The following is a 19,828-nucleotide window of genomic DNA, read 5'->3' on the forward strand; positions in this document are numbered from 1 at the left end:
CGCGTCTCGCCGTCCCTCCAGAGGCAGAGGAGGAAAGGGAGCTAGCGGCCGAGGCAGCAAGCCCTCGGGACACCATAAGCAATGAAGTGCTTCCGGTGGGAGGAAGACTCCGCCAATTCCAGGATCGTTGGACCTTCGATCCCTGGGCACACAGCATCGTCAAGAAGGGTCTAGGCTGGAGTTGGACTCAACCACCCCCAACATTCCAGCAGTTCTTCCAACAATCAACCCCCCTTCTGGAAGAATATGTCTTAGATCTCTTGAACAAGAAGGTGATAAGGAAGGTAAAGTCCACCAGGTTCCAAGGAAGACTGTTTTGTGTCCCCAAGAAAGACTCCGACAAACTCAGAGTCATTCTGGACTTATCCCCCCTCAACAAGTTCATAGCGAACGACAAGTTCAAGATGCTGACTCTTCAACAAATAAGGACCCTTCTGCCTCGAGGTTCCTACACGGTCTCCATAGACCTGGCGGATGCCTACTGGCACGTTCCAATGATCCATCACGCTTCCTCCTACCTAGGATTTCGACTCCAAAGGAAAAGCTACGCCTTCAGGGCCATGCCCTTCGGCCTCAATGTGGCCCCTCGGATCTTCACAAAGCTGGCGGACGCCATAGTACAACAGCTCCGCCTCCGAAACGTCCAGGTGATGGCCTACCTCGACGACTGGCTAGTTTGGGCTCCATCGCCCGAGGATTGTGTAAAATCCTGCAACAAAGTCACCCAGTACCTAGAACACCTGGGATTCAAGATAAACGAGAAGAAATCTCGCCTCTCTCCAGCTCAGAAGTTCCAGTGGTTAGGAATCCAATGGAACCTTCAGTCACACCGCCTTTCCATCCCCCAGAAGAAAAGGAAGGAAATAGCAGGGTCTGTCAAGCGACTACTGAAATCCAAACGGATTTCAAGACGCCAGCAGGAACGAGTTCTAGGCTCTCTACAGTTCGCCTCAGTAACAAACCCAGTGCTTCGTGCACAGCTAAAGGATGCCGCGGGAGTCTGGAGACGTTCTGCATCCATCGCTCGAAGAGACCTCAAGAGACGGCTCCCAAACAGACTTCGACTTATCCTCAAGCCATGGTCGGAAGCAAAGGCCCTGAAAAGGTCCATTCCTCTTCAACACCCACCTCCATCACTCAACATCCACACGGACTCTTCGCTGGAGGGATGGGGAGGTCACTCCCACCAAAAACAGGCTCAAGGCACCTGGTCTCCCCTGTTCAAGACGTTCCACATCAACATCTTGGAGGCCATGGCGGTCCTTCTAACTCTGAAGAAACTATCCCCGCCTCCCTCGATCCACATTCGTCTAACCCTAGACAACTCGGTGGTAGTTCGATGTCTCAATCGCCAAGGCTCAAGATCGCCCCAGATAAATCAGGTGCTTCTCCCAATCTTCCGTCTGGCAGAGAAGAAGAAGTGGCACCTGTCTGCAGTTCACCTACAAGGATTCCGCAACGTGACAGCGGATGCTCTATCTCGAACAAACCCGATAGAGTCGGAATGGTCTCTAGACGCAAGATCATTCTCCTTCATCTCTCACCAAGTCCCAGAACTTCAGATAGATCTCTTCGCAACGAGCGACAACAATCAACTTCCTCGGTATGTGGCCCCGTACGAGGACCCCAAGGCAGAAGCAGTGGATGCCATGTCACTGGACTGGAACAGATGGTCCAAGATCTACCTGTTCCCTCCCACCAACCTTCTGCTGAAAGTCCTCTCCAAGCTGAGAACCTTCAAAGGGACAGCGGCCCTAGTGGCTCCCAAGTGGCCCCGGAGCAACTGGTACCCCCTGGTCCTGGAGCTGCAGCCCAAGCTGATCCCTCTCCCGGGCCCAGTTCTCTCCCAACAAGTACAGAAGTCGACTGTCTTCGCTTCATCATCGAAAATCAAGGACCTTCATCTCATGATTTTCTCTCCCTAGCTGCAAAGAAGAGGTTTGGGATCTCGAAGAAAAGTCTAGACTTCCTCGAGGAATACAAGACCGAATCCACAAGACGGCAATACGAATCATCCTGGAGAAAATGGGTCTCTTTCGTCAAGACAAAAAATCCTAAAGAAATCACAATTGATTTCTGCATGTCCTTCTTCATTCACCTTCATGGACAAGGATTGGCAGCCAATACGATTTCAACCTGCAAATCGGCCTTGACCAGACCAATTCTGTATGCCTTCCAAATTGATCTGTCCAGCGACATCTTCAATAAACTACCGAAAGCATGTGCTCGTCTACGCCCAGCACCCCCACCGAAACCGATCTCCTGGTCATTAGACAAGGTGCTCCATTTCGCCTCCAACTTGGATAATGATTCATGCCCTCTCAAGGATCTGACTCAGAAAGTTATATTTCTCTTTGCTCTTGCTTCGGGAGCCCGAGTCAGCGAAATAGTGGCATTATCAAGAGAAGAGGGTCACATCCTGTTTACTGATACAGGAGACATTACCCTCTCCCCTGATCCGACGTTTCTCGCCAAAAATGAATTACCCACCAAAAGATGGGGCCCCTGGAGAATATGCCCCCTGAAGGAAGATGTCTCTTTATGCCCAGTAGAGAGCCTCAAGGTCTATCTTCGCAGAACTTCGAACTTTGGTGGAGGCCAACTCTTCAAAGGAGAAACATCGGGCAGCGACCTGTCACTGAAACAATTAAGAGCGAAAATCACCTACTTCATTCGCAGAGCGGATCCTGACAGTACACCCGCCGGTCATGATCCTAGGAAAGTTGCATCATCTCTGAATTTCTTTCAGAGTATCGACTTTGAAAGCCTTAAAAGCTTCACAGGCTGGAAGTCCTCGCGCGTTTTCTTTAAACATTATGCGAAACAAGTGCACGAAGTCAAACATTTTGTGGTAGCCGCAGGTAGTGTTATGAAACCTGCACCTAACTCTGCATAGAACAGTGAGTTACTTGGGACTCTAACTCTTCGGGTGCCTATGTTGACCCTCGAGCGATACATAGTGATGTCGAAAACACTTAGTGCTTTTATAACTGTTCTTATCCCAGGTGAAATGTCATAGTTGTCACACAAGTGTCGCATGCCCTGAGCATGATGTGTTTTAATCAAAGACTAACGTTCTTCGAGAACGAGTGCCTACTAATAAATTTGAAATTCCTTTTCAGATTCAAGAGCAAGTCTTTATTACTATGTACATTATAATTACTGTAAATGAACTTTACTTATTGCTGCAATTCATTTAATTTCTGCATTTGTGAAATAAAATTTCTATTTTATTACCTGTGCGTCTCAATCAGCTCCTACTTACTATGAAATACATGCCTGTCATAGTTTTATTATCCCCTTTTCCTTATGGTTCATGGAGAAATTAAGATAATAACCCTTAATTTATATTCACTCTGACTATGTACTATTCCAATACGAATACTTACTCTTCATACCCTGGAGATGAAACCAACCTTCTCAGCACACAGTGTCCAACCACCACTGGTCTGCTTTCAGAATGTTCCTATACGAATGCCAAACATTCAGCTTCGTCTCCAAGTTCTTCAAGTTCTTCTATCAGGGTGAATAGCCCTTCAATACCACTTTGACGTCGGCATGGCCCGTGAGAACTTCACTGCCAAGGGGGGCAGGAAGATTCTTCCCTACGGTTCTTTACTAAGATTACTATGCTATTTTGTCAAAGCCCTTGGCACTTACTAATAGGGGAAAATCTACCACGATACATTGATTCTCTGGTATTCTTCCATCAGGACGCCATGGTTTGAGCCCAAAAAACGGATTTTGAGCGAAGCGAAAAATCTATTTTTGGGTGAGATAGCCATGGCGTCCTGATGGACCCTCCCTGCTACTTCGTCCAGTTTTTAGGTCCCACCCTGCTCTGCTGTATCATGGTGATCGGCAAGCAACTGGCTTCAGGATGAAGACGGTCGTGACGTCATTTAAGCAATGGCGCCCGTTTGTTTACGTCTCGAGTACCAAAAGTAGCCACGGATGAGATTAGCTATGGAACGGCTCCCAGCTATTCTCAGCCCTTACACACCGAAGCATTAACTCTGTTCGGGGTGTAGATAGCTATGTGGCGCGTTAATACATGCGTCCCCTGTTGATATACGATGTCTTAAAAGGGAAACCTTTAGGATACTCGCTCCAGAAGTTAGAATTCTGTGATAACCTGTGGTTAAATTCTCTGGGAATATCTAAGTAGTTATTTACCCAAGGAAGCTACCAAAAAGGAACCTTCCATCAGGACGCCATGGCTATCTCACCCAAAAATAGATTTTTCGTTTCGCTCAAAATCCGTTTTTTATACAAGTATCCTGCCACTAAACTTGAACATGCAAGCAAACATAAGGAACTGGCAACAATCAGGGTTGACAGATACTGTACTTTGTAATCAATTGTTGTACAATAAGGCTTCAAAATGTTGTACAATCATTAAAAAATCAATAATTCTTTGAAAATGTCATACATATGGACTAAAATTCGTACAAATTTGTTAAATCAAAATGCTGTAGGTCGTACAGCACTAGGTCATACATCTGGCAGACAGTGCTGGTAACGATAATACTGTAGTTTTATTCCTCGCCAACAGATGCCATTACCGGAAAGTCAGAGTGCCGATCAGCTGCTGTGTATAAACAAATGCAAGTCATAGCATTTCAGAATAGATCGTTTTCATTTCTATTAATTCATTCTTAAAGGACCCGTAATAATACAATAATACCACCAACAATACAAATAAAATAAGGATGCATGGAGTTTAGGGCAGGTAAAAGTACTGAGCGTAAACTAGGTTAGTGAGCGTCAAGAGAGATTAGCCTGGGCTTCGAGGAGGTCTCAAAATCCACATACGATATATAAGACGCAATGCAATTTTTTGAGCCAAAATTTTTTGGAAAAAGTGTCTTAAAGACCGTCAAATATGGTACTCATGCTAATGATACCCTGCCATAGGGAGTCCGCGAGTATGTCCAACCTCTTGCAAGGGGACGAAAAAAGCTGTGCTGAACTTGAAGAACAGCAGTTCCTCCCTCATAAGAGATTGAAATCATGAGGCATAGGTCCTAAAGGGTTTGGTCTCACAAAGTTCCAGGAGCTTTGTTGGCCCCAATGGGCATGATGTAGGCTATAACCCTGAGGAGTTTTAGCCAACGAGACTCTTTCACGGGAGAGGTGGTGACTGCAAGCAGTCAGCAGGCATCACCATTTGCAACAAAAACCCCAGGGGAGAACTTGCTCACGACAAGTTTTTGTATCCTGAGGGTAAAACGGGGAGGAGCAGTAACTGCAAGCAGTCGGCTAATTCCGTCATCCCCAAGCTTTGCTCCAAAGAGCTAGAGTGGGGCATGGACAATTCCAATTTCCACCAGAGGAATCCCAGGGGAAAACCACTTAGGTGAAGGCTGTCTCCCATGTGGGCAGGAAAGGCAACCAACACTTGTGAACGCTGTCGGCAGTTCTCCCCGCAAGTGGGAAAATTCTTGAATAGCGAACAGTGGAGGGCAACTCTCCCTCGGAAAGGGAAGTTGCCCAACACCTGGAGGCAGACCTTCGGGCAGCGAAATATGCTTCCCGTCAACGAGCTGATCTCAAGGTCAGCATCGAGAGCTACCTATGAACATAGCTGAAGCTAGTTTCAATGTTCACTTTGAAGGAATAACCCCCCCCGCCCCTGGACACCCCCAGGGGAACCAGTCAGCCACTGCTCTCGTTCCTATGCCGGAGCTGCAGGAACAAAGGTGAGCAGAAGAAGAATGCTGCAGTTAACTGTAGCACCCTCGGAAACCATTCCTTAGCGGCGAGATTCAAAAGCCCCAAGGATGGTAGGAGTTGCTGCAAGCTAACCATCAGGGGGTAATTACACCTCGTAAAAAACTAACAGCTGGTTTCAGCTATCGTCGAAATATATCTCTACTGTAAAGAGAGTAAGGGTTTGTATAAAATGTCGGAACAACCAATCCTTAAGCTAAAACACTATCACCAAGCTAACTTTCATGAAAGTGATTATTATTACAAAAGCTATTTCTATGGCAACCTATTCGATTTCTGACAGTCATTACCACATTTGAAATTGTTACAGAGAAATGTAGCACAGTTGGTTCAGAATTTGATCCGTAATGCACAAAATACTAAAAGATAACTAAATTTTCCATGATGTCCACTGGGCCAAAGGCTCCTTGCTCCTTTCCAAAGAAACTTGAACATAAACAGTACCCCCTTTTGCAACTTCCTAAAAGATACTCAGCCAATCTCTAACGATTTCAAGATTTTGTTCAGCAAATAGATAACTCGACATTCAAACCAATCCTCAATTTGCTTACAAATATAAGACCTACAGGTATACAAGAATTCATGCAAAGATTCTAACCAATAAAAAACTAGTCATGAAGTAAATTGATAAATAATTTAGAAGATACAGATCAGGAAAACTGTTAAAAGATTTAACTCTTTATCCCATTAAATGAATATCAAAATATCTAAGCCAGATAGTAAAACAATAAGCAATCTGTGAAAGTAAAATTAAGTATTTTCTATAAATGAAAAGTTAACCTAGATATTAAAAATGTCCGATGTTTCAGTAAAATAAAAGTTAATTAGATATGACTGTATGTATGCAAAGACATCTGTCACAGGCACAATAATCCAATTATCTTCTAAATATTGAAACTGCTTATTTATCCTCAAAAGAATACTTATTTTTAAAAAAAATATTTACCAAGTCAGACCTTTCATTATCATAATACTAGAGCCAATATTAAGACTATGACAACTACAGAATATTGCAAGAGAAAAATATATAAAATTTCTTATTTGTATACTCATCTGATGTTCATATTGCCTCATCTCTAGAGGCTCATTACCAGTAAAAACATTTCTTTATTTTTCAAATTTTCCAATTTTCTTTACCTTTAAGAAATAAATGCCCTTAGTAATGGAATAGAACCATTCTAGATGTAGGTGGTAAAAAGCCCAGAACTGGGATTGTGGTGACCGATGTGGTAATGTCCCTGACTGGTGATCACCAGACTTGGGTTAGAGTTCCGCCCAAACTCGTTAGTTCCTTGGGTCGCTGTAACCTCGCCATCTTTGTGAGGTAAGGATGGGGGGGGGGGGGGGTTTGGGGAAGCCTATAGGTTTATCTGCCGAGTCATCAGCAGCCATTACCTGGCCCTCCTTTGTCCTAACTTGGGTGGAGAGGCGCTTGGGTGCTGATCATACGTATATATGGTCAGTCTCTAGGGCATTGCCCTGTTCGATAAGGCAATGTCACTGTCCCTTGTCTCTGCCATTCATGGGCGACCTTCAAACTGCCACACCAGATATTCTTTGTCCCTTCAGTTTTGAAATTGAAATCATCTCTATCCTCTTAATATTATGAATTAGTGTGGAGGAGGGTGGGCATGTATATGAACATCAGATGAGAATAGAAACAAGAAATTCTATTATCAAAATTCACTTCATTGCTATGAGCCTTCCATAATATTCATATTGCTGACTACCACACTGTTAGAGGTGAGGGACAATTGAAGGAGAGACAGGATAATTCTAAGTAAATTTAATAAAAAAAGGTTAGGATTTACTAACCTGGTCTAAACTGCTTCCAAAATAACCATCTTAAATATGATTTGAAAGACGGGACTCCAGATTATTTACTAAAGATGTTCAAAATACCAGACTGTAAAGTCTCCAAATGATAATTTTGAATGACTTTAAATCAATTATTAAATAAAACTCTATATACTTGTTGATAAGACCCAGGCAATCTTCATAAGCGAAACCAGATTTTTCAATGGACCAAAATTTAAGTACTGTAAAATCACATCCAAATTCCAGGAAAATTTATCTTACTACCAGAGGCCTTTCAATACTAAATGATCTAATTACATTTGTTCTAATACCTGAAGCATACAGACTTTATCCCAGATGCTTGAGGATTGAATTAAGTATGGATATATATCCCTTAATTGTTGAAATACTATGTATCTTATCATAAAAAGTAACCTTAAAAATCTTACAATAATATTCAACCTAGTCCTAGTCATAGATCAATTTTCAACTTTGCACCAATCAAAATAAACTTTCCAATGTCTTTGATATAACCTTTTGGTAGACTGATTTTAGAATTCATATAGACAGTAGGCTTTGAAAACCCTTTGTTTCTGATATGGTGGATAATCTCCTTGCAGTCAGATATAGCATGGATGTGTTTCGATGGAACACCTATGAGATTGGTTGTTTGAGCATACCGGCTTCTGTACTGTAACCTTTTTGGACTCCCTCACAACAAGGGCCACAGTTTTCTGAACCACTCCCTCTGTGGCCAGAAGAGAACTATTAGTGTCAACCTGCTGCTTGTATTGATCCTGATTTTGTTGAACACCCGCAGAATCATGGCAGACTGTGGGAATGCGTAGAGATCCAGATTCACCCAGTCATGTAACAGGGCACCTACCTTTCCAGATATGGGTTCAAGCACAGGTGAACACATCATCTATCTTTTTGTTTAGTGATGTTGCTACCTTATCTATACTCAAGCAACACCACCCTTTCTAAATCTCTCAACATAACAAAAGCAGAGACCATTAAATTGGCAAAATATGACTTTTCCTGATTGGTTGGTCTGCTGAGACATTCTATTTTCCCTGAATAAACTGAGGAAATAGAGTGATTGCTCTCAGAATTGTCCTATATAGTGCCTCCGCTATGCGGTACAGGGATGGAGATTTTGCGCTCCCTTGATTCCTGAACTATGCTAGTGCGGTCCAATTGTTCAAAACCATGGTTACTGTTTTTCCTATCATTAGTGGTTCCTGATTTTGAAGAGTTTTGAATACAGTTAGTTATCAGCCAACTGATGTGCAGATTTGTCTCCTGCAGGATCCATTTCCCCGAGATATAAATGAGTTGCTCCCAACCCTTCCTGTGAAGCATCTATGAGCAGAAATAGGTCTAGGATTTTTAAGTCCAAAGAGAGACACCTGTCATCCTACTATCAACTCAGTAGCAGACTTTGACTTTTCATCACTAAAATAGTGACGGCATCTACAGAAAATCGGTAGATGGGAATTACGGTGAAATTGAAAAACCCTTATTTCCAAGTGGCCTAGAGACACAAATTTCTCTAAATGAGCCTAGTAACTTCATCCACATCAAAATTGAAATTGACTTCCACATTTAAAACTTTTGCTGCAAAAATAGAAGACTCACCTACAGGTGGGTGGAAGCCCATCCATCTATAAGTAGTAGGATGGCTAGGGCACCATTGCATACATTCTCTTACTCTCTGTCTCAGAGGTGCCTTACTATACATACATAAAACAGATTTAACAGAAATCATCGTTTCTTTAGAAAATGTCAGCTAAATGCTACGCACAAAATAAACCTTTACTTTGCTTAAATTTATGTTCGATCGTAGCCTAGGATTAAAACACGTCATTTAATTTCGTCAGCTGAATTGTAGCTTTAGTCAACAGCAAAACATAATATGTACTGAAATATGTCTGAAATAATCCTGGATTTTTGTGTTATCTGAACTTCGTTTAATTATTTTTGTACTTTTCTGTTATCAAATCAAGATGTATTCCAACAGCAAAAGATACCAATTGTTTTTATTTTGGTTTTGTTGTCAGCTGTTTTCAAGGGTCCCAAGGGTATCATGATTATGGTTACGTATAATTAACAGTATTGTTGATATGACTTTTCTCTCTATCATGTAATCCTTGAAGACATTTAAAAAAAAAAAAAGCGCAGTTCAACAAACTCTAGACCAGTTTCTTATTAACATACATATCAACAATAGACGAATCCGTTGTTGATGCTGACGATCCATAGCCATCTATGTGAGTGAAGTAAACAAAGATATTGAATATAAATATTGATAAGTTTAACAACTAAGTTTATTTTATACTATTGCAAAATAATAACTTTTAATAACTTAATTTGTCTTTTAACCTCCCAAAATCTTTCTATTTTATACAATCTTAGAGCAAACTACATTCACAGATAAAGAGCCCGCGATATAAAGTAAACATGCTAAATTGTAAACATCTACATTTACAAGAATAAATGTACATTTATTCGTAAAATAAGATTACAGTGGAACCTCTACACACGAACGTATCTACATCCGAATTTTCCAACATCCGAAGTAAAATTCAAGCAATTTTTTGACTCTACACCCGAATTTTATTTCGACACAAAAAGTAAGCAATTTTTGTCGTACTGGTTGTATCCGAATTTTTCGACACGCGAAGTACAATTCGAACACGTTCCTACTCTACACCCGCATTTTTTTTCGACACCCGAAGTAAACAATACCCGTGCACGTAGATGGTACTCATAGCGCCGGATGTATTTTTTATTTCCGCTGATAGAAGGCAGCATTTCTACCTCGGAGAGAGCCTCAATTAGCGTGGCTCGGGACATTCCTCTGTTCTCGTCGGCTTCGTGTGGTTGTAACCTGTGCGTTCTACTATTAACTGTGTTTTAATCGTGATTTTTTACGTTCATCCTTTTACGGTATTTTACGTAAATCATGGGTCCTAAAAGGCTTAAGTTTCGCAAGTGGTAGTGGTAGTGGTGAGAAAAGGAATAAGGAAATGCTTTCTTTAGAAGTAAAGCAAGGAATTATTGAAAAGCATGAGTGTGAGTGAACTTGCAAAAGAACTTCAGAACAAACTTACTACAGAGGAGCTCAAGGAACTCAATGCTATGTCTGAGCACATGAGTGATGACAAGGAAGGGATCGAGGAGGTAGAACATGTGTTAGGTTCGGCGCAAATAAAAGAGGTGTTAGGAAAATATCAAGACGTGGTCGACTTCATCGACAAATGCCATCCAAAGAAATTGCAGGTTTGTCGTGTAGTTGCGCAGTTTGATGATGTTTCCCTAATTTATTTTTGAAACATTCTGAAAAGCTGTACCAAGCAACTTTCTATCGATAGCTTCTTTAAAAAAAACTACGAAGCGAACTTGTGATGAAGAGGAAGGAAGTGATTCAAAGAAAACGGCAAAGAGTGAAGCGAAAGAAAGTGAAACAAAGAAAACGGCAAAGATTGAAGAGAAAAAAATTCAATCAATTTTAAGTGTTGAGTGAAAGTGATTAAAATTAATCATCAAAAGAAAAAAGAAAATGTAAAAAAAAATATAAAATATAGAAATAAAAAAATAAATAAGCTAAGTTAGGTTAAAGTTCACTTAGTGTAAGTTAGAATAAGTTACGGTAGTGTACGTTTATCGTAGTCAACCTCTCTACCTCCTCGCCGCCCGTCCGTCTCCTCTCTGCGTAGCAAGACCAACACCTGCGCTGGACTTTCTAAGGTAAAGTGACGCTAAAAACCCGTTTCTTATTTATTATTTCTTGATAATTATTCTTTTTTACATGTCTATTATCTAATTTAGAGTGCATATTGTCATGTGTAATTATGTGTAGTAATTTATTAAAGAGTTATCATAGGTTTTTGGGCTCAACCACGGATTAATCCTGTTTCAATGTATTCTTATGGGAAAATCCGTTTCTACATCCGAACATTTTCTACATCCGAAGTTGGTTGTGGAACGGATTAAATTCGTATGTAGAGGTACCACTGTACTATTTCTCGGTACTACATTAAAAACCAAAATTTGTTTGTTTGTAAGCTTAAATAGTTTCTTATTAACCACATATCATTCAAATTGCATTTATAAATATAATATAGAACTGGGAATGATTATTTGCGGTTTATCCTAGTGACAAGTAATTCCAACAAGTAAAATCGACTTGTCATTTTTCAACTTAAGTTGCCTCCCCTGGAACCAATTACCGACATAAGGAAAGGTATACCTGTATTACAGTACAGTAGTATTATTGATAGGTTGGAAGACAACCTCACCTTGTAGAAGAGCCTCCGGTTCAGGCAAAATGGGAATGCGTAGATGTCTAGGTCATCACAAGGATGCTGGAAGGCATCCTGGAACACTTCCTGTGGATCAGATATCAGAGTGCAGTACACCGGCAGTTTGTAATTGCGGGATGTTGCGAACAGGTGTACCAGAGGCAAACCCCACAAGTCAGGATTTTGGTTGTTATCTGAGGATTCAAAGACCTTCCGGAACCAACTATTTGAGTCTTGCTGCTTAGTCTGTATGTTAGATTGTTCTTTTTGCCTAGGATGAACTGGGCTGAACAAAATCTGTTTGTCCTCTGTCCATCTCAGAATCTCGACAGCCAGATTGCAGAGCTGTTGTGACTAAGTACCTCTTTCTTTGTTTAAGCATGCCACTCATCAACACTACTAAGTGACCTGTGAGGAGCTGTTGGAAGTGTTGAATGGTTAAAAGGCTGCCTTTAACTCCAGGAGGATTATGTAGCATTACCGATTGGAATCAGTACATAGCCCAGAGGCCAAGAGCTGTTGCAGGTGAGCCACCCACCCATCGTTTGAGGTGTTAGTGAAAAGTATCATATGGGGGGGGGGGGGAATCTACTCCTTAGCAAAAATTGGTGTCTTGCATCCACCAACTAAGTTCTTCTTGTGCTCTGATCCTACCGTAATGCAGGCTTCCGGAGGATCTCTGCACCAAGACCATAGGGATTCAGTTGCCGCTGAAGTGACAGAATACATATGCAACTGTTGTGGACTAAGCATTGCAAGGATTCCAGGTGTTCTAAAAGACATTGCCACCAGTGAGCTGGCAGAGAACTCCGCAGGAATAAGGTTCAAGCCACTTCCTTGATCATTTCGATTCTGCTCTGATTTGGAAAAAGCTTTCCTAATCGTGTGTTTAAATGTATTCCCAGATATATCCAGTCCTGTTTGGACTGCAAGGATGACTTCTTGAAATTTACGTCCAGATAATGGAGTGGACAGATGCCATAGGCATGGGCAGATGTGGTGCTCTCGACAGGCCGAAGTATAGCACTCGAAATAGGTATACAGTCAAGCTTCTTTTTACACGGGTTCTCCCTTCGCGGCTTCACTTACACGCTACACAGAGAACTGCAATACCTATTAGATGAAAAAAAAATCAAATTTTTGCCATAAAATCTCTAGTGGCTTACACTGGGAGTGCTTTGTGCCACTTACCTATCCTCCACCCAGCTGGTCTTAGCTCTCGATGTACACTGTATATCCATTTACTGTGGTAAAAAATTACCTGCTATATTTGAAATAAACCTGATTTGGATTAAATTTTGGCAAGTACAAATCTGCCATCCCTACCCCGAGTTTATAACAGATACTGTATCTATTTCTTCACTACCCAAGAGTGGGGCATTTGGTTAATAAATGCCTCACTGTCATGTTTAAAAGCAGGCACCACAATATGACTGATTTTGACCCATCATAAAAATCTTTGTGTCAAATGAGTGTGACCAATGTGCAGCCAACAAGGCATAGTTTCCCACTTTCAAGGCATCATGTTATTTCCATCTAGGGTATCGTAATGCTGGTGCCAAATATTATAAAACAACCTCTTCATACTTGGTAAAAATTCATTACAACAGAGCATATCTTCTTGGAAGTAATTCAGCTGCAGCTTACTTTGCCATTCTATTTGCTCTTAATTTCTAGAACCCAGCAAAACTGAACTTGTTTACCTCTTAGTTTGATTATAAAGAATTAAAAATTTATGCAGCTTGTAGGATACTTCTTGTATCACAAAAAAAGGTAAAATTGATATCCTCCTTTAACACTATTTTTCCAAAAGCAGTCAGTATGCCATATACTGTAGTTCAACAATAGAGAGAGACAATAGAGGGGAAGTGCACCTCTATAATTAAACGCAATGCTATGCAGTATACTTTAAATCCAATGCCATCATTGGACCTGGAGCAGTCTGTCAAGATAAAAGTCAACTCACTATGTTCCTCAATGTGTTTCATAAGAAAATGACCTGGCCTCTAAGTCAGTCATGTTTTTTTTTTTTTTATGTAGAGTCTGAAGGCGCGGGGGAGCACGAAAGGCTGACGTTGGGCTTCTCCTCCTAGGTTTAAAGGAGACTTAGGGTTCCACGGAGACACCACTGTCGTCAAAGGGATTGAAACCGGATGATTGGACTGGACCGATGAAGTCGAAGTCACTACCAGAACACCTCAAGTGGCTAAGGCTGCTTGGACAATTTACAGAATCCAAGCTAAGCTGGGATCCCAGGGGATGCAGCTGGCTAGGCATGTGCGCATACTCTTGCTCGTGGTGAGTGTGAGATGTGTTATCTCACTTGCGAGTGTTCACTGCTTGTGGACAAGGAACATCGCGTGCACCCATGAGCGTTAGGGAATTTGCTTGCTGTTCGTGTGAGATGATCTTGCAAACGTAGGGGGGGGGGGGGGAGTGGGGTTGGTACCCTTGAGAGGGACAACCTGCAGAACCTTAGGTAGAAGCAAAACTGCAGAGGAAGCAAAGGCATGGGGCACAGGGCCAGAGACTTTGGCAGATTTGATTGAATGGCAAGTTTCCAGACTCACTTTAAGGTATTTCTCAGCAATAACGTTACACAAGGTTGTCATAAGTGATAATTACTCTCTTTCAAGATCTGCTTCTGCACTTTCTTCCCCTTCATCTTCCAGTACCATAGGCTGAACAGAAAGGTAAATCGGACGATTTCCTATTTTGTTTACCACTGGACATGAGGGCTGCTACAGGCAGAGGACTTGTTTTGGCAGTAAACTTACTAGCACCTACATTTATCACAGTAGAGTCACCTTGTGATGAGCTAGTGGCCAAGCTTGCAAACGAATGGCATACAATGTCATCCAAAATATGATGCAGCTCATCGACTTTAGTTGAATCTTTGTTTTCCAATTAGAATTTAAGGATTCATATGATATGCCATGCCATCCACGTAAGTAATACAAGGCTGATTAGGATCACTTAATTTAGAAAAAGGGGGATATTAGAACCCATATCACCATCGTGGTCTTCTACCTCGCAATCTAGTGGCCTTATAGGGCAATTATAATAACACCAAGGCAAGGGTTTAGTGGCAGAAGGGTCTACAGTAATTAAAAAATTTGAGGCTCTGACAGAGGTTTTCAAATTTGTACTGTGTAGTGAACTTTCAGAACTCTTACTCAGAGAAAAACTTCCGACTAGACAACTCTGTAACTTAGGGTAGGTTTGGCAATGGGACGGATACCAATTATACCACTATTATGAGAGAATTCACTGGACTTCTACCCTTATAACAATGGAAGCTAACAAAGTTAAGAGCTTATGAAGCTAATCACTATTAAAGGGGGGTTGGGTAAGTGAATTGTCGAAAGGTGGAAGAGTGCCATTATCATCATCATCCCCACTATAATCAACTTGCATAGTCTTCCCTGAACTAAAAGCAAATTTCAGTTTGTGCATAACTTGATCAGCAACCAATGAATCATACTTTTCTGGGAGCTAGGCCATGTGGGAAAAAACCCTTCACAACAGGTATTTAAATAACACTACTGATAATATACACAAAGGTAATGCAGATCATGATATCTCATAAACAGTTCCCATGCACACACTATTCAATTATTGCTAATCAAACCAGGGAAGACATCTTAATGTGCAGTAATAAGCAAAGAATCTGGAGAATGTCTGAACTAAACCACGACTGAGAAACTGGTAGGATACAGTGTATCTGGTGCAGCAGTTTAAGGCTTCTTACCACTTACCATTAGAGTGTTCCATTCCAATAATGGAGGCATGTAATTATTGAAGATAAAGAAATCTAGATAAAAAAATTAAATATACGGGTAAATATCGATCAAGCCGAGCTTCTAGAGAAGCAGCAATATAAACATCAGGAGAGGGTTATAAAAACAATTAAATGATAAATAAACTGCTAATAGTTAAAATCTCATTAAGTTTCTAAATGAAGAAAAATAAATTATGATTTCTACATATAATTACCTGTGTGTTTCAGGATGACATCAAAACCATGTCTTACAGCAATGATACTGAGGTAAGGTAATGTTCCATCTTCAAACCTATAATGGAAGATGTTAGCAAAAAGGACAGTTAATATGATTGCTACTGGGAGAGTTAAATTCTAAAAATGGTTAAGAACTGTTTTGTACATCCTTCTATATAATCAAAAACTGAAAAATAAAATAATTGATAAAACTACAATGGAAAAATCTTGTGAAACTAAAACTAGTCATTATTGTTATACTGTACTGTATTTTGTTCCATGCAATGAAATTGAACACTAATGATCAATGGGAGTTAATCTCTTTAATACATCAAAATCTTCCTACATGATCTACTTTGCTACATCAGGGTGTTCCTACAAAATAAGATAAAGGATATATTTTACAACAAATGAAATTTCACATTACAAAAGAATGCAAAAATTTTGAATGACATTTATAATGAGCCAAAGTACAAATAATAGCAAATGAAATGTAGTGCGCATTTACATAAAAAAAAAAATAGAAATTAAGGTTTTAAATAATTTAGCTGTGAACAGAAATATCTAACACAAGAGCACTCAGAGATTTCAGATCTCCGTCAATGAACATTGCCAAAATGTTCTCAAGTCTATGGACGAAACACTTCTTTATTTTCATATGCTGACCATGAATGACTCTACTGTAACATTTAACTAAAGTCTATGGACAGCGCATCATGCTTTTCATAAGCTGACTGTAGATGGGGAAAAATGCAAATTCGAATTCTGATCATTCCAAAGTTTAACGGGGTCGTCCATGACCTGAGATCTATCTGCAGTGAAAATCTGTCAAAACCTATCGAGTAGTTTTGACATGACCCTGTCCACAGACAAACAGACAAATAAATAAATAATTGAATGAATAAATCAATAAATAAATAAATAAATAAACCAACTCGATTTCATAACCACCTTGGCGGAGGTAATAAGAAAATCAACTAGGAGTTTTAAATTATAAAAGTATTGGATTTAAGAGTGAAAGAAGCTACACCATAACCTAGAAAAAAAAGTAGGATAATTTTCCCTTTTAATATAACCCACATAATTAATAACTTTTTGTCCTATTTTATACACACAAAATGCTGACCTTCTGTAGTCTCTAACAACATATAATCTAAATGAAACGGCAAACTAAGTAGATACAACAGAACTTGCATATATTTATGCCTTCATGCACAATGCTCCCATTTATTATTAGGATTATTCATTATTACTCATTAGAGTTTAAAAGTCAGGCTTTCAAACTCCAGGTTTAACTATGAAACTGTTCTCTCTATTATTTCTAGTCTTGTACATTTTCAACTGGTCGTGGGCCTTCTGAGCAGTGTCCCTCCTTCTTTGACGTACAGTAATGCCTAACAGCACAAAATTAAATCTTATAATAAAGCTATATTATAACCACAATGAAATACTAAACAGCCAAATACATTTGAACCATTCAATATACCTAAACTAACTGTTAATACCTGTAAATTAGGTAGCTAATACAACATAATGTAATATTAAATGGAAAATAATACAATACATACAGTACAACACTGTACATATACAAAATATACAGTACCATATATACTGTACTATTATAGTTACCCCTGTTATAGACTACAGCAACATTTTCTTGTCTAAAGCCATTTTCTTCAACTTTTATTATTGGGTGACTATTTTATTCTCGGCCTGGCTGGCAAATCTCTTTTCTTAAAATGAAACATTTTTTTGCAAAGTGAGTCATAAAAATATGCTTGAAAATTTTGTATGCAGATTCTTTCAAGAAGAGAGGTATGACTGTACTGTATATTATTTTCTAGAGTAGGGCTAAATGATCTTTCTTTCTTACAATCTACTTGAACTAACACTTGCAATATCATAATACTAAAACTTAATTGTGTAATTTCAGTCATTCTTCATGAAATTTCATCATACAGTACCTCTTATAAATTGACCAATTCTTTACGATAAAGAACAACAGCTTTGTTAAAAACGGGATAGTTTTCTTTAAAAATCATGTAGTATTTTTTTTTCAGCTATATCTAGCCCATTTTGTTTTTTTTCTCTCTCTCTTACCTCCCTCTCAATATCAGCTTTACATACAATACTAATGTCCCTATGAAAAACATAAGCTCCAACTCTTCCTCTTCCAGGATGTGGCCTTCCACAAAGACAGTTCTCCTCTACCCTCATACCTTTGGTTGAAAATTTTTATTGCAATTATCCTTTACACTACTAAACAAAGCTTGATACAATAAATTATTTACAATATATAGTACTGAATTTGTTTGGACCTCTACAGCAGCATGTACACAACAACTTTCCAGACTATCTTTTCCTTTATTTCCATCTTGGTCACCTTAACATCGAGATTACTTGCGCAAGTTTCTGATCTTCAGCTCTCTACCCCACTCTTCCATCTTTAGTAATTTCTAACAATATTCCTCCAATGATGCTTTTAAGTAAGTACTTATTTTTTATGAACCTCCCCTGATGTTCATATTGCTTTGCTCTCGAATCTTGGTTTTCTCAACATTTATCCCTTTAACTATAAAATTTCCTGTTTTCTTTCCTTTCAAAGACTTAAGCCTCTAGTAAAATTTGAGATCATTTAGCAGTTAATGGTAACCACCAATGGCTTGTTCAAATCAGAGCCTTAGACTTTCAGTCTCTGTGTTCACTTCTACTTCACGATAGCCAAAACTTCAGATATTGCTGAAATTTATTGTTTTTAGTACTTTTAAAAATGTCTTCTGGATTTGTTAGTAATTGCAGCATAAATTTATTTCTGGGCATCATGATCCACATTCCCTTTGTCTCGTGTCATGTACAGTACTGTATTGGATTTTAATAACTATTGTCATGAGTGCAAAAGCCTTCACTTACTGAAAGTATGTTTCTATAGTTCCTGACCAAAATATAGTTCATAGAGTAAAAGACAACTTGCTTTTAGTTCACGAGAGAAATCCAGAAGACTTATCCTGTTATTATTGTGGGGATGATGATGATAATAATATGCCACCATCAAACTCCAATACAACATTTAACAATTCAAATTTTGATACTGATGGGCTTGAAAAGCTCTTAGCTTCATTAGCTTCCTTTTTGAAATCTCAGAAGGTCATTGAGTCTTCAGTTAACAGTATTAATTCTGAACTAACGTGCTTTATTTCAGACCTTAACCTGTCTTCTTATTTCTTGAGCATCTTCTCTCTTTACCTGCCTCCATACTGAACCACAGTCAATCACTGAACTACCTTTTTCACACATTCTCTGGAAACTTCCAAGTCCAACTACTTGGCTAAATATAGTGTTCTGTCAATTCCCATATGGTGTTTATCATACAACTCTGTTAGATCAAGTACAGCACCTGCACAGAGATGTGCATGCTCAACTTCACTGCTCACTAACCAATTCTTCTTGACTCTAGTCAAAATATCAGCTTTATTCTTCTATGTAGGCACCATCTGGATCACAATATTTAAACCAAACTCTATAATCAGTTCCTTCCATATACCCAAATGTCTCTTGATTATCATCTCTGCAGTCCTTTGTGTGGACACGCTTCTCAGCACTTACTACAGATTTCAACCATGCTCCCACAGTTGCAGAGTCAGTTCTCACCTCTATCCACTCAACACCCAATTAGTAGGTAGTAGGATGGCCAGGACACAAGCCACCCATTGAGATACTACCACTAGAGAGTTATTGGGTCCTTTGACAGGCCAGAGAGTACTACATTGGATCCCTCTCTTTGGTTACGGTTTATTTTTTCTTTGCCTACACAAACACAGAATAGCCTGGCCTATTCTCTATAAATTATCCTCTGTCCTCATACAACTGACAACACTGAGATTACTAAACAATTTTTCTAAGCTCAAGGGTTAACTAGTACAATGTAATTGTTCAGTGGCTATTTTCCTCTTGGTATGGGTAGAGGAGACTCTTCAGCTATGGTAAGTAGTTCTTC

General features: G+C 39.7%; 1 protein-coding gene across 1 annotated transcript in view; it reads right to left on the reverse strand.

Annotated features, from left to right (window-relative positions):
• mal (maroon-like) overlaps positions 1 to 19,828 on the reverse strand; it is a 594,674-nt gene that overhangs the window by 195,290 nt on the left and 379,556 nt on the right. Inside the window, exon 6 of the mRNA XM_068386135.1 lies at positions 15,834 to 15,910. Within this exon, the coding sequence (XP_068242236.1) occupies positions 15,834 to 15,910 (77 nt within the window). The remainder of the gene's footprint in view (positions 1 to 15,833; positions 15,911 to 19,828) is intronic.

Source organism: Palaemon carinicauda, chromosome 1 (assembly GCF_036898095.1).
Source record: "Palaemon carinicauda isolate YSFRI2023 chromosome 1, ASM3689809v2, whole genome shotgun sequence".
NCBI lineage: Eukaryota > Metazoa > Arthropoda > Malacostraca > Decapoda > Palaemonidae > Palaemon > Palaemon carinicauda.